At 49.4% G+C, this 15,000-nt stretch overlaps 1 protein-coding gene across 2 annotated transcripts in view; it reads right to left on the reverse strand.

The window, feature by feature from the left end:
* Nucleotides 1–15,000, reverse strand: part of si:ch211-51h4.2 (uncharacterized) — a 121,351-nt gene that overhangs the window by 87,050 nt on the left and 19,301 nt on the right. For both annotated transcript variants that reach the window (XR_009708642.1, XM_061240638.1), the window contains exon 6: nt 3,476–3,611. Coding sequence is in view for 1 of the 2 variants with exons in the window: in XM_061240638.1 (XP_061096622.1) it covers nt 3,476–3,611 (136 nt within the window). In the remaining variant the exon portion in view is untranslated. The remainder of the gene's footprint in view (nt 1–3,475; nt 3,612–15,000) is intronic.

Below are 15,000 nucleotides of genomic sequence, written 5' to 3' on the forward strand. Positions count from 1 at the left end.
AAAATGTAATAAATCAAATATAAATAGTTGCAATGTTTGGGGTAAAGAAGCCTCTTGCTCTGTGTCACTCTTTCGCTCTCTCTCTCTCTCTTTGTCCCAGTTCCATCATCGATGGGCCCTTGGCCCTCAGGGCAAAGTCTGACAAGTTTGGCATTTTAAGGAGAAGAAAATGTCAGGGAAGCTTCCGGAGTCTTAAACAGTCTGAGTGGAGCAGGATTTTGGGCACTTAGTAAACAGCCTGGAGACACCCCTCTACCTGCCTGTCCGACCAACGCAATACCCCAATTCTACCCACAATGCACTCCACATGCCGATCTGACTAATGCTGCTTCCAGACTCTACACACAATGCACTCCACCTGCATATATGAGTATAGCCACATCCAGACTACACACAATGCACTCCACCCACCTATCCGAATAACGCAATGCATATCTGACGAAGGAGTAGATAGTGTGGATAAGGGGGAGGCAGTGTGGACACCACAGGCGTGTTGGTGCAGTGTGAGGTGTGGCGTGTTGGTGCAGTGTCAGGTGTGGCGTGTTGGTGCAGTGTGAGGTGTGGCGTGTTTGTGCAGTGTGAGGTGTGGCTGCAGTGTGAGGTGTGGGGTGTTGGTGCAGTGTGAGGTGTGGGGTGTTGGTGCAGTGTGAGGTGTGGCGTGTTGTTGCAGTGTGAGGTGTGGGGTGTTGGTGCAGTGTGAGGTGTGGCGTGTTGGTGCAGTGTGAGGTGTGGCGTGTTGGTGCAGTGTCAGGTGTGGCGTGTTGTTGCAGTGTCAGTGTGGCGTGTTGGTGCAGTGTCAGGTGTGGCGTGTTGGTGCAGTGTCAGGTGTGGCGTGTTGGTGCAGTGTCAGGTGTGGCGTGTTGTTGCAGTGTCAGTGTGGCGTGTTGGTGCAGTGTCAGGTGTGGCGTGTTGGTGCAGTGTGAGGTGTGGCGTGTTGGTGCAGTGTCAGGTGTGGCGTGTTGTTGCAGTGTGAGGTGTGGGGTGTTGGTGCAGTGTCAGTGTGGCGTGTTGGTGCAGTGTGAGGTGTGGCGTGTTGGTGCAGTGTCAGGTGTGGCGTGTTGGTGCACAGTGTCAGGTGTGGCGTGTTGGTGCAGTGTCAGGTGTGGCGTGTTGTTGCAGTGTCAGTGTGGCGTGTTGGTGCAGTGTGAGGTGTGGCGTGTTGGTGCAGTGTCAGGTGTGGGGTGTTGGTGCAGTGTCAGGTGTGGCGTGTTGGTGCAGTGTGAGGTGTGGGGTGTTGGTGCAGTGTCAGTGTGGCGTGTTGGTGCAGTGTGAGGTGTGGCGTGTTGGTGCAGTGTGAGGTGTGGCGTGTTGTTGCAGTGTCAGTGTGGCGTGTTGGTGCAGTGTGAGAGGTGGCGTGTTGGTGCAGTGTCAGGTGTGGCGTGTTGGTGCAGTGTCAGGTGTGACGTGTTGGTGAACATCCCCCCTCCACCCCTCAGCACTGCCCTTCTCCAAACTCCCAGCCGGATGTGTGGGGATGTGCTGAACGGGGCACAGCCGGTTTGGGAAGGAGGTTGCAGGCTCACAACCCAGGTGGGGTGATTTTAAATGTGCCGTAGTAAATCGGCAGGGTAGTACATCATCATATGGAAAAATGCAAACTAAGCAAGCCGGCCTGATAACACCGCACACTGAATGAAAATATAAACTAACGGAGGACAGGGTGGGAGAGAATTCACACTTAATCCAACAAACACAGTCTATTTATCAGAGTCCTGATGAACTACACTAGAGCATTAACAGAGGCTCTTACCCACAGACATTAGAATAATGACAATATAAATACAAGGGTTTTATTAACATACATTATATTATACAGCTGGGTACATTTACTGAATCTGTTCAGCATATGGAACTGTGCTGAAGCGTTAAACAGCAGGACTAGGGTCTCCATCTGCTACAGGACTAGGGGGTCTCCACCTGCTCCAGGACTAGGGTCTCCATCTGCTCCAGGACTAGGGTCTCCATCTGCTACAGGACTAGGGGGTCTCCATCTGCTACAGGACTAGGGTCTCCATCTGCTACAGGACTAGGGGGTCTCCATCTGCTACAGGACTAGGGTCTCCATCTGCTACAGGACTAGGGTCTCCATCTGCTACAGGACTAGGGGGTCTCCATCTGCTACAGGACTAGGGGGTCTCCATCTGCTACAGGACTAGGGTCTCCATCTGCTACAGGACTAGGGTCTCCATCTGCTCCAGGACTAGTTCCCTCAACACTCATTGACTGATTGATTGACTGATTTTATAGTATGAATATTATAAACCACATGAAAGCTCAAAAGCTGATTTCTGTCATGGACAGTGATCTGGTTTATGTTCCCGCTCAAACTTCTTCGTGTGCTTTTCTGGTGACACGTCAGACAACATAAAACATTACATTACATTACATTATTGGCATTTGGCAGACGCTCTTATCCAGAGCGACGTACAACAAAGTGCATACCCATAACCAAGGATAAGTTCGCTGAAAGACCCTAGAGTGAAGTACAATTTCAACTGCTACCTGTACAACAAAGAGAAGGACAAGGGCCATTTATTATTTTATTTTTTTTGAACAAACAAACAAACAAACAGAGCAAAAGTCACCAAAGTTAACTATCCAAACACTGCTTATAAAACACGACAGTGTCTTCATTAACCCTCTCAGTCCCCAGAGGGACATATGGTTGTACCTTTCCAAGCAATGAAAATGACTGCTATACTATTGTATTCATTCATTCATTCATTATCTTAACCCGCTTATCCTGAACAGGGTCGCAGGGGGGCTGGAGCCTATCCCAGCATACATCGGGCGAAAGGAAAAAATACACCCTGGACAGGTCGCCAGTCCATCGCAGGGCACACACACCATTCACTCACACACTCATACACTCATACCTATGGGCAATTTAGACTCTCCAATCAGCCTAACCTGCATGTCTTTGGACTGTGGGAGGAAACCGGAGTACCCGGAGGAAACCCACGCAGACAGTGGGAGAGCCTGGGCCCACTGGGATTCGAACCCAGGTGAGGCGGCAGTGCCACCCACTGCACCACCCACTGCACCACCCACTGCACCACCCACTGCGCCACCCACTGCACCACCCACTGCACCACCCACTGCTCCACCCACTGCACCACCCACTGCACCATCCACTGCACCATCCACTGCGCCACCCACTGCACCACCCACTGCACCACCCACTGCACCATCCGTGCCACCATCCACTGCACCATCCACTGCGCCATCCACGGCACCATCCACTGCACCACCCACTGCACCATCCGTGCCACCATCCACTGCACCATCCACTGCACCATCCGTGCCACCATACTATTGTTTTCAGCCCCTGTTAAAACCCTAAATGTTCTTGACCAAAGCCAAAATCCCGTGGGATTCTGGTGGAGCCACTCCATATTGGGCTTGGGCTTGAGGGGTTTAAAGGCCCTGGGCACTGGTGACTGGGTTTAATGGGAAACCGTGGAAACGCACTCACAACTGGAAGAGCAGGATGAAGTTGAAGGCGTGGCTCATGGGCTTGCTGAGGAAGAGGACCCCCAGCACGTGGAGATTGGGTTCCGGATCCTTCTCCGGGTTCCCCTCAGGAGCGTCCCTCTGCAGCAGCCCCCTGTCTGAAAGCCAATCAGGAGTTAGAGCTGTGAGGGCCACACTCACATACAGGAGCTCAACCAAACATCCCATCTGGCATGGCATAGCATAGCATAAAACATAGCATAACATAGCATAGCATTATTATTGGACAGCAGAGTTCAGTGACTGTGAGAGAGAGGTTATTATTGGACAGCAGAGCTGTCAGTGACTGAATAAGGTGTGAGTGTTGGAGAGGGGCAGATTCAGCTGGAGTGTCAGTCAGACGTTGGAGTGTCAGTCAGACGTTGGAGCTGCTGACGTTTCAGTGCGACGCTGTTTGAGGTGATGTCACCGTGGAGTGACGCTGTTTAAGGTGATGTCATCGTGAAGCGGGGAGTGAATGACATCATCATTACAGGGACAGGAATAGACACTGTCGGCACCTCCCGAGACCGGGCAGTTTGAGAGAGGGGGCAGTTTGAGAGAGCGGGCAGTTTAAGAGAGCGGGCAGTTTGAGAGAGGGGGCAGCTCACATAAACCACCGCAGGAAGATGGGGGTTGACAGCGATCAGTCAGTCAGCGCCCAGGCAGGATGGATGAAGGTGTAATCCTTCAGCCCGGAGACGCAGCCACACAGAATACACACAACCCACTCCACAGACTCACAGACACAGTTGTGCAGTCACACAGACGCACAGACGCACAGACGCACAGACGCACAGACGCACAGACTCACAGACTCACAGACTCACAGACTCACAGACTCACAGACTCACAGACTCACAGACACACAGACACACAGACACACAGACACACAGACTCACAGACTCACAGACTCACAGACTCACAGACTCACAGACTCACAGACACACAGACACACAGACTCACAGACACACAGACTCACAGACACACAGACACACACACAGTTGTGCAGTCACACAGACACACAGACATACAGACAAACAGACAAACAGACACACATTCGCACAGACACACAAAGTGTTCACCTGTACAGAGTCACTAAGTACAGCCCCATAACACTCAGTTGACCTTGCAATAGTCAGTCTACAGGTCAGATAAAAGGCAATCAGAGGGAAATCCCTCCCACTCTGCGTTTGATGGCGAGGGGATTTAACATAACAGTATTGATTCAGAGGCAATGAAGTGTGAATTAAAGTATTTTCCTCTGACTGGGATTTAGAGCTGCGTCTCTCTCTCCTTTAGAGTGTTGCACCTCCACACCCCAACTTTACAGCAGAGGAGGAAGAGAGAGTGAGAGAGAGAGGGAGAGGGAGAGAGAGCGGGATAGACAGTGAAGGAGAGAGTGACAGGGAGAGAGAAAGAGAGAGGAATAGTGAGTGTCAGAAGACAGAGAGAGTGGCAGAGTTTACTCCTCCAACAGGCAGGTCTACACACCATCACACAGGCGGGCTGAAACCTCACTGAAAGAGGCTGTTATGAAAACTACTTGGCTGAAAATTAGGCCTTTCCCCCCCCCCATGGGCCCATACATTATATTCAGGACTTAGACACATTTCATGGCACACACATTTTATCTGTAAATAAAGCTGCTGAGGTAAAGCTCGTCTGTGTTGTGCCTGTGGCTCATGGAGAGACGCAGGCACACTGTTCACCTCCAGCAGTGTCGAAAGGAAACCTTTTCTACTTCGCAAATTTGTGAACACCAAAGAGTTCTTTACTTCTTCACCGCATCAAAGCGCTCTCACACACATGCATGTGGGTGCGCACACACAAAGACAAGCTGAAACGCAGACACACTCTCTCACACTCTCTCACACTCTCTCACACTCTCTCACACTCTCTCACACTCTCTCACACTCTCTCACACACTCTCACACACTCTCACACACTCTCACACACTCTCACACACACTCTCACACACACTCTCACACTCTCTCACACTCACACACACTCACACACACTCACACACACTCACACACACTCACACACACACACACTCACACACTCACACACACTCACACACACTCACACACACTCACACACTCTCACACACTCTCACACACTCTCTCACACTCTCTCACACTCTCACACACTCTCACACACTCTCACACTCACACACACTCACACACTCACACACTCACACACTCACACACACTCACTCACACTCACACACACTCACACACACTCACACACACTCACACACAGGAGATGAAAGCTTAATTCCTTGCGGCAGCTGAAGTTCACAGCTTCTACTGGAACAGTGTGCCGTCCGTCAGCCAGGCCTGGCGTAGTACAAAGCAGGCTGACAGCTCTGAAGCACAGTGACTGTACCTCCGACGTCAGAATGACAGGAGAACATTCTGGAACAGGACGGTCCATCTGCCGCGCCGGAGACAGCCAGGTAATTAAGACGGAGAGAAGCGCGATTCTCACACCTGTCACCGAACGCACTTCACTCAGATAAGAGAGGAACCAGGAGGAGCCACATCGGCACCATGACACCACACCACACGGTCTGCTTCTAATGAAAGCAGCGGCCCTGACACAAGCCTGAGAGCTTCAGCACACTTAGCCCCCCCCACTCAGTACTAAACACAAAGCTTATCCACCCTACTCAGTACGAAACACAAACAATATCCACCCTACTCAGTACTAAACACAAAGCTTATCCACCCTACTCAGTACTAAACACAAAGCTTATCCACCCTACTCAGTATGAAACACAAACCTTACCCACCCTACTCAGTACAAAACACAAACCATATCCACCCTACTCAGTACAAAACACAAACAATATCCACCCTACTCAGTATGAAACACAAACAATATCCACCCTACTCAGTATGAAACACAAACCATATCCACCCTACTCAGTACAAAACACAAACCATATCCGCGACTCAGTACTACATTACACCATTGCGTATCCTTCAGACTCTGCTGACACTGATGCTAAAACTTCACTTTTTAAATGGCATTACAGCAATGGCATTTGGGAGACGCTCTTATCCAGAGCGACGTACAGTTGATTAGACTAAGCAGGAGACAATCCTCCCCTGGAGCAATGCAGGGTTAAGGGCCTTGCTCAAGGGCCCAATGGCTGTGTGGATCTTATTGTGGCTACACCGGGATAAGAACCACCGACCTTGCGGGTCGCAGTAATTTACCTTAACCACTACGCTGCAGTACTAAACACCCATGCTAGAAATATCATATTATAAAGATCTGTGATGTCATGGCAGGAGTTTCATGACATCATAAACCTCTTGAAAATACAGCAGCTATTAGAAGTTCTCAAATACAATTTTAGACAAAAACATACAATACCTCTTACAATCAAACCGTAAATAAGCATAAACGTAATTACAATAATGAAACATTTTCTACTTTACAGTCGTAGTCCAATGTTAAAAAACAAAAAGGCGTCATTCCTGTGACCCAGTAACAACCCCATGTCCGTTTCATCCTCAGTCAGTGGAAAGTCAGAAGTGAAACTGTTTAAAAGTACATCGGATGTCTTCCCCTGCCTCTCAGAACTTTCTGATAAATTAACATATCCTTCCAGTGAAATATTAATACACTTTTCTGTTGTTTAGTTAGAGCAAGGCAAGGCTTTCGTTTCTTAATCTTTTTTTGTTTAAAATCTAGATATACAATCCTCCTGACAACATGTTCAATCATCTTTCCAATTATTGACGAAAACAAACACATCAGACAAGAACAGTCATAAGCCATACGTTATAAAAGACAGCAGATTAATCACACTGTAATACCTCCACCTCTCTAAATAAAGATATTATTAGCGGGGATTTATTAGGTTTAAAACGGAGGACTTGAATCAGTGAAGGGGGAAACGAGGGAGCAAAAACAGAAAAAAAAGAAAAAAAAGATGAATGACCTTTCTGAGGAAATGTGTCTATTTCACAAAACCTTTTAACATTCAAAAAACAGCATCTGAAGCGTGTTCGGCACCGAAAGCATTCAACATTTTATTTAATTCATAAACAAGACTGAATTCCTACATTACAGTCGACATGAGATGAATGAGCGGGGATCCCGGACACATTTCGCATAAATGTACTCAAGCGAACCCAAACACATCTTCCCAAGCAGGACTGTTTGGAGGCAGCACAGAAACCGGGATGTTTATCATTTCGCTTGAGGCATGATTGTATTTGAAAACCTTCCCGGGTGTTCTCTGAGGAAAGGAGAGGGCTGTCAGAAGGACAGAGCCTCTCACAGGGCCTCCTGTGAAGGCTCACAGGAGATCCTCTCTCTGTACTTCTGCAAGCCACAGTTCCTTTTAAGCGCCAATGCGGCCTCTCAGGTTTTAAAATGTGCATTTATCGTCCAGGTCTCTGCAAAGAAACCCGGGGGGAGGCGGGGTCTGGGCTCAAAGCCGGTCAGAGCTACAATGTGTGCAGCTTCCACACACCCAGCCCTGATACACATCTGACCAATGAGCAATAACCCTCTACAGTGGCGTTTCACATCAGCCTTTTCTTCCAAAATATAATCCAGCTCCAGTGGGGTGTGGAGCGGAGCGCACCAGCCCAGGTCCTGGAGAGCCACAGGGTGTGCCGGGGTCCTCACTCCTGGTCCTGGAGAGCCGCAGGGTGTGCTGGGGTCCTCACTCCTGGTCCTGGAGAGCCGCAGGGTGTGCTGGGGTCCTCACTCCTGGTCCTGGAGAGCCGCAGGGTGTGCTGGGGTCCTCACTCCTGGTCCTGGAGAGCCGCAGGGTGTGCTGGGGTCCTCACTCCTGGTCCTGGAGAGCCACAGGGTGTGCTGGGGTCCTCTCTCCTGGTCCTGGAGAGCCGCAGGGTGTGCTGGGGTCCTCTCTCCTGGTCCTGGAGAGCCGCAGGGTGTGCTGGGGTCCTCACTCCTGGTCCTGGAGAGCCGCAGGATGTGCTGGGGTCCTCACTGCTGGTCCTGGAGAACCGCAGGGTGTGCTGGGGTCCTCACTCCTGGTCCTGGAGAGCCGCAAGGTGTGCTGGGGTCCTCACTCCTGGTCCTGGAGAGCTGCAGGGTGTGCTGGGGTCCTCACTCCTGGTCCTGGAGAGCCACAGGGTGTGCTGGGGTCCTCACTCCTGGTCCTGGAGAGCCGCAGGGTGTGCTGGGGTCCTCATTCCTGGTCCTGGAGAGCCGCAGGGTGTGCTGGGGTCCTCACTCCTGGTCCTGGAGAGCTGCAGGGTGTGCTGGGGTCCTCTCTCCTGGTCCTGGAGAGCCGCAGGGTGTGCTGGGGTCCTCACTCCTGGTCCTGGAGAGCCGCAGGGTGTGCTGGATTTCCTTGTTACTCAGCACTTGAAGAGTCAGTTGTAGCAGGTGCACAGGTAACTCCCCTCACCTGGTTACCTGGGTCTCAACATGGAGCTGATTCTCCAGGTCAAACCCAGCAGCTCTCCAGCACCAGGGCCGGAGCCCACTGGTGTAAAGTGACTGTCGGGGAGTGCAACTTCATTTGCACCTGGGGTAGAATATATTACAATTATTACGCCATGTATTGACATTATGAAGTAATGTCTTTACCTTTAATGGTATGCTGTGCATTCATTCGCAGTGACATTTAAAGTGGAAGAGTGAACGATGGAAGGAATAAAATGAAACACCCCGTGTCTGTGTAGGAGCTGAGTGGCACGGTCTCTCCCTGTGTCTGTTGGAGCGGAGTGGCACGGTCTCTCCCTGTGTCTGTAGGAGCGGACTGGCACGGTCTCTCCCTGTGTCTGTGTGGGAGCTGAGTGGCACGGTCTCTCCCTGTTTAACTGACAAACACACAGAGAGCAGGTGTGTGCTGAAACTAAATGGCAGAACAATGAAATGACAGACAGGTAAGCGAGAGGCAGCAAGAGAGATAGAGAGTGATAGAGATAGAGGGAGAGGGAGAGAGAGGGAGAGAGAGAGAGAGGGAGGGAGAGGGAAAGGGAGAGGTAGAGGTAGAGGGAGAGGGAGAGTGATAGAGAGTGATAGAGATACTGAGTGATAGATAGAGAGAGGGAGAGGGAGAGCGAGGCAGCGAGAGAGAGAGAAAGAGAGGGAGAGGGAGAGAGGGAGAGAGTGATAGAGCGAGAGGGAGAGAGAGGGAGAGGGGGAGAGAGAGGGAGAGGGAGAGAGAGAGAGAGAGAGAGAGAGAGAGAGAGAGAGCCGTGTTTCTCTGAGCTGCTGCAGCATTCGTCTGCCGCAATTACCATGTTTTACATTACCGTGGTTACCGCGGGGACCGCCTCTGTTCTGCTGCAGTAACGATGTTGAACATCGCCGTGGTTACCGGGAGAAGCACCTCTCCGATACAGAGCAGAAGTGCACAACGGCAGTGGAAGTGACTGCAGATTATATCTGACATTTTAATAACAAAGCACCCAGCCACAGCCCAGACCTCCTGCTTTCAGAAACCCGACGTGGCGGGCAACCACAGCACAACACACAGTTAAGTAACACTGCTTTTACCTGGGTAATGACCACAGAGGCTTACAGACTTAAGCACTGCTAAAGAGAAAACCTCTAATTTCTTTTAAATAAGAAAAACTAAAGCCGAGAGTTTATGCAATCTATCCCTAATAGAAAGATCAGCACGCACAACGGAGGAACATTGTAGAACATTGAGACGTGAAGCTAATCAGATTGTTAAAGATTGCTTCAGCTCTTAATGGTTGTGTAATTTCTTGGGTTCTTTTGTGCCAATTAAATTTAACTTAGTCAAAACCAAGAGTTATAAGCATCCCAACAGCAAACAATGCTCCTCGCCCATAGCTCACGTTAGCGAACATACTGCTCTAAAAATATTCATTACGCCCAATACTAATGCCATGCCACTACCCTCCTGCACATCTACTCCCTTTACCTGGGAGTCAGGTGTGTTCACCCTCCCTTTACCTGGGAGTCAGGTGTGTCCACCCTCCCTTTACCTGGGAGTCAGGTGTGTTCACCCTCCCTTTACCTGGGAGTCAGGTGTGTCCACCCTCCCTTTACCTGGGAGTCAGGTGTGTTCACCCTCCCTTTACCGAGGAGTCAGGTGTGTCCACCCTCCCTTTACCTGGGAGTCAGGTGTGTTCACCCTCCCTTTACCTGGGAGTCAGGTGCAAAGACAGTTTGGCCAATCAGTAGCATCAATTACCCGGGATAAGAGAAAACCAGGGCTGGATTTGGATTGGAGGGTTCATGATCCCTGCCTTGAAGTATCTCAAAATAGCTTAAACTACCTTTCAGGAAAATGTGTTCTGTGAAATGATTTTTTTTTAATCCATTATTTTTGTTTAGGTTTATGATGAATAGACTCCTGGAATCTTTACTATAGTACACACTTAACCTTGCGGGTAGCAGGCCAGGCTTCCCCGGCTTAGAGAAATCCATCTTTTTAATAGCCTCCTTATCGAATCACAGCCACCAGGTCTGCACGCACACGCAGCACGAGGGTGTAATTGAATCATGGGATATCAGGCCACTGCAAAAGATATCATGTGACACCATCAACCTGCGCTATAAATGAGGCGATATCTGCCGGCTGATAACAGGCCTGTGTGTGTGACGGGCAGTTATACCCCAGCCCGTTTTATACCCCAGCCCGTTAGCATTAGCGCTTTATGCTTTAGGCTGCATTAGAGGCCATAGGTTTTATGGGTCTAACAGCGTGACTGGCACCTTGCTGATGCGTTACATCCCTAAACAATGATGGGGGACACCAGGGATGTGTCCAAAACCGCATACTTGCATACTACTCGTACTAAATTTCAGGCAAATTTTCATTGAAATGAAGTATGATTAGTGTGTGTAGTGTGTGTAGTGTGTGTAGTGTAAGTAGTGTGTGTAGTTTGTGTAGTGTGTGGTGTGTGTAGTGTGTGTAGTGTGTGTAGTGTGGCATACTACACAGTGAATTCGGGGGGGGAACAGCGTCCTTCCGGAAAGCCCTCCCAGAGATTCCCTCAGCCCGTTCCAATCCCACACCACAGTCTTTCTGGAGCTCAGCTGGCCGCAGCAGTGAAAACCCAGACCGAGATATCCCACATCCAAAGATGCTGTGTGTACAAACGATGCAGCACACTCAGAGCTTTTAAAAGAGACATTCATATTAGTTTCTAAACAACAACACAAAAGCCTAACACCAGTAAGTCTGACAGACACTCTGTGTGCATCATAGTGTAAGAACCTCCAAAAGAATCTGACAGAATGCATTCCCTGAGAAACCATCATGTGTCTTTAAAGGATCTCACCATTTTCAAGGTGAAGGACTGGAATCATGCCAAACCCAGACAGACAGGCCCCAGCAGGGACACAGACACTGGCTCTCCTTCACAGAGAACCGCTGTCCTTCACAGAGAACGGCTGTCCTTCACAGAGAACACAGAGAACTGCCCTCCTTCACAGAAAACGCATAGAACGGCCCTCCTTCACAGAGAACCGCTGTCCTTCACAGTGAACACAGAGAACTGCCCTCCTTCACAGAAAATGCAGAGAACAGCTCTCCTTCACAGAGAACCGCTCTGCCTCACAGAGAACACAGACAACAGCCCTCCTTCACAGATAACCGCTCTCCTTCACAGAGAACCACTCAGCTCCACAGAGAACACAGAGAACTGCTCTGCTTCACGGAGAACGGTTTTCCTTCACAGAGAACACAGAGAACAGCTCCATTTCCACCATCATGGCGCCTCTCTACAGAACTCCAGCCACCTGCCAGATGGTATTCTCCTGACAGGAGACTCCACCCTAAACCTCACGCTCCAAACCGTTTAGTAGGCCAACGGGGTACAATGCTAAGTGCAGTCATTTCAAATCTATTCCCCCCACAATGCTTGAAACCTTATCACACAATCCCTTTTCCCAGATTTACAGAATATAAGAAAGGAAGCCATACTGTGACCTAAATGGCCTGGTCTGAGGTTATACTTCATCATGATCCGATAAGCAGAAATTTTGACAACTAAAGCAAAAATGTCAGTTAACATAATTTGCATTTAGAGAATAGAAAAGGGCTTTTGGGTAAGGAGTTATTCTGCAAATGCAAATCGAGCTTTTTAGTTTATGTGCCAAAAGAAGAGACAGAAAGAGTGTAAAAAAACACATTGTTAAAGCACTGCGTCGCCAGGGGTTACAGGGAGGAGGAGGCACAAGGAGGAGGAGTCACAGGGAGGAGGAGTCACAGGTAGGAAGAGTCACAGGGAGGAGGAGTCACAGGGAGGAGTAGAGTGAGAGACTGGGGCTGAGTGCCCATGCAGTCAGACTGGGGCTGAATGTGTTCATGCAGTCAGACTGGGGCTGAATGTGTTCATGCAGTCAGACTGGGGCTGAATGTGTTCATGCAGTCAGACTGGGGCTGAATGTGTTCATGCAGTCAGACTGGGGCTGAATGTGTTCATGCAGTCAGACTGGGGCTGAATGTGTTCATGCAGTCAGACTGGGGCTGAATGTGTTCATGCAGTCAGACTGGGGCTGAATGTGTTCATGCAGTCAGACTGGGGCTGAATGTGTTCATGCAGTCAGACTGGGGCTGAATGTGTTCATGCAGTCAGACTGGGGCTGAATGTGTTCATGCAGTCAGACTGGGGCTGAATGTGTTCATGCAGTCAGACTGGGGCTGAATGTGTTCATGCAGTCAGACTGGGGCTGAATGTGTTCATGCAGTCAGACTGGGGCTGAATGTTCAAGAAAAAACAAAATTCAGTGAGCAGCAGTTCTGAAACATGTTGTTAATGAGAGAGGTCAGAAGAGAAGGGCCAGACTGGTCAAAGCTGACAGGAAGGTGACAGTGACACAATTAACCACACATTACAACAGTGGTGTGCAGAAGAGCATCTCTGAACACACATTACAACAGTGGTGTGCAGAAGAGCATCTCTGAACACACATTACAACAGTGGTGTGCAGAAGAGCATCTCTGAACACACATTACAACAGTGGTGTGCAGAGGAGCATCTCTGAACACACATTACAACAGTGGTGTGCAGAAGAGCATCTCTGAACACACATTACAACAGTGGTGTGCAGAAGAGCATCTCTGAACACACATTACAACAGTGGTGTGCAGAAGAGCATCTCTGAACACACATTACAACAGTGGTGTGCAGAAGAGCATCTCTGAACACACATTACAACAGTGGTGTGCAGAAGAGCATCTCTGAACACACATTACAACAGTGGTGTGCAGAAGAGCATCTCTGAACACACATTACAACAATGGTGTGCAGAAGAGCATCTCTGAACACACATTACAACAGTGGTGTGCAGAAGAGCATCTCTGAACACACATTACAACAGTGGTGTGCAGAAGAGCATCTCTGAACACACATTACAACAGTGGTGTGCAGAAGAGCATCTCTGAACACACAACAGGTCAAACCACTAAGCTACAGCAGCAGAAGACCAATAAGTCTAAAAAGCAAGTCTAATAAATACCCAAGTTCTTGCTAAGTGTACATCCACCATAATCACTATGGATAACTTCAGAGCCATCACATTTCAAATTATACATTGACAAAATGGAACAAATGCGATCCACAAGGGAAATAATATATCATCGCAGTATTTTCTCAGGCCATGATAATTTGACGTTTCATCAGACAATGATGGAAAGATGAAACATTACTGAATGTCATAATTACCTGCAGGAAGTCCCTCTACGACTCTCCCCTGAAAGGACCGGCAGGAGGGAACACACCACAGAGCTCAACGGCCCCTCTGCGGACCGTCGCACAGCGAACGGCAGGGAAGGTTATGGAGCCGTCAGTCCTAACGGCCGGCTGTGTGTGTGCATTCATGTTCCACTCAGGACACAATCAGCCCTGGGTGCGGAGTCATTACGGTGACTCAGCGCCTGTGTTACAGAGAGTGTCCAGCGCTCTCGTGAAGTCTGCGGCACAGAGCGCCAAGCACATCAGATGAACGCTACATTCACATCAGATGAACAGTATTTGTTAACTTCCCTGTAAGTACGGTGTTTAACAGTGTGATCATCTTTCTCTAGTCAGCCAGATTGGTGTGAAATCCATTTCACCGCCGGAGAAACCACACACCCTGTGGACTGAGCGGAATCCTTTAACCGGAACACAGCATACACACACAGTAAACACACAGTAAACACACAATCAGTGTGTTAAAATGATGCTGGAGATTCCCCAGATAAAACCAGATTCCCCAACTGATCTGCAAAATTCTCCCGTTCTGAAACCAGTGAGACCCCACAGACAAGGCGCTCTCCTCTCCACTCTAGTCTCACTCTCACTCTCACTCACTCACTCACTCACTCACTCACTCACTCACTCACTCACACACTCACACTCACACACTCACACACTCACACACTCACACACTCACACACTCTCACACTCTCACACTCACACTCACACTCACACTCACACTCACACTCACACTCACACTCACACTCACACTCACACTCACACTCTCACACACACACACACACACTCACACTCACACTCACACACTCACACTCACACTCTCACA

Source organism: Conger conger, chromosome 4, assembly GCF_963514075.1.
Source record: "Conger conger chromosome 4, fConCon1.1, whole genome shotgun sequence".
NCBI classification, from domain to species: domain Eukaryota; kingdom Metazoa; phylum Chordata; class Actinopteri; order Anguilliformes; family Congridae; genus Conger; species Conger conger.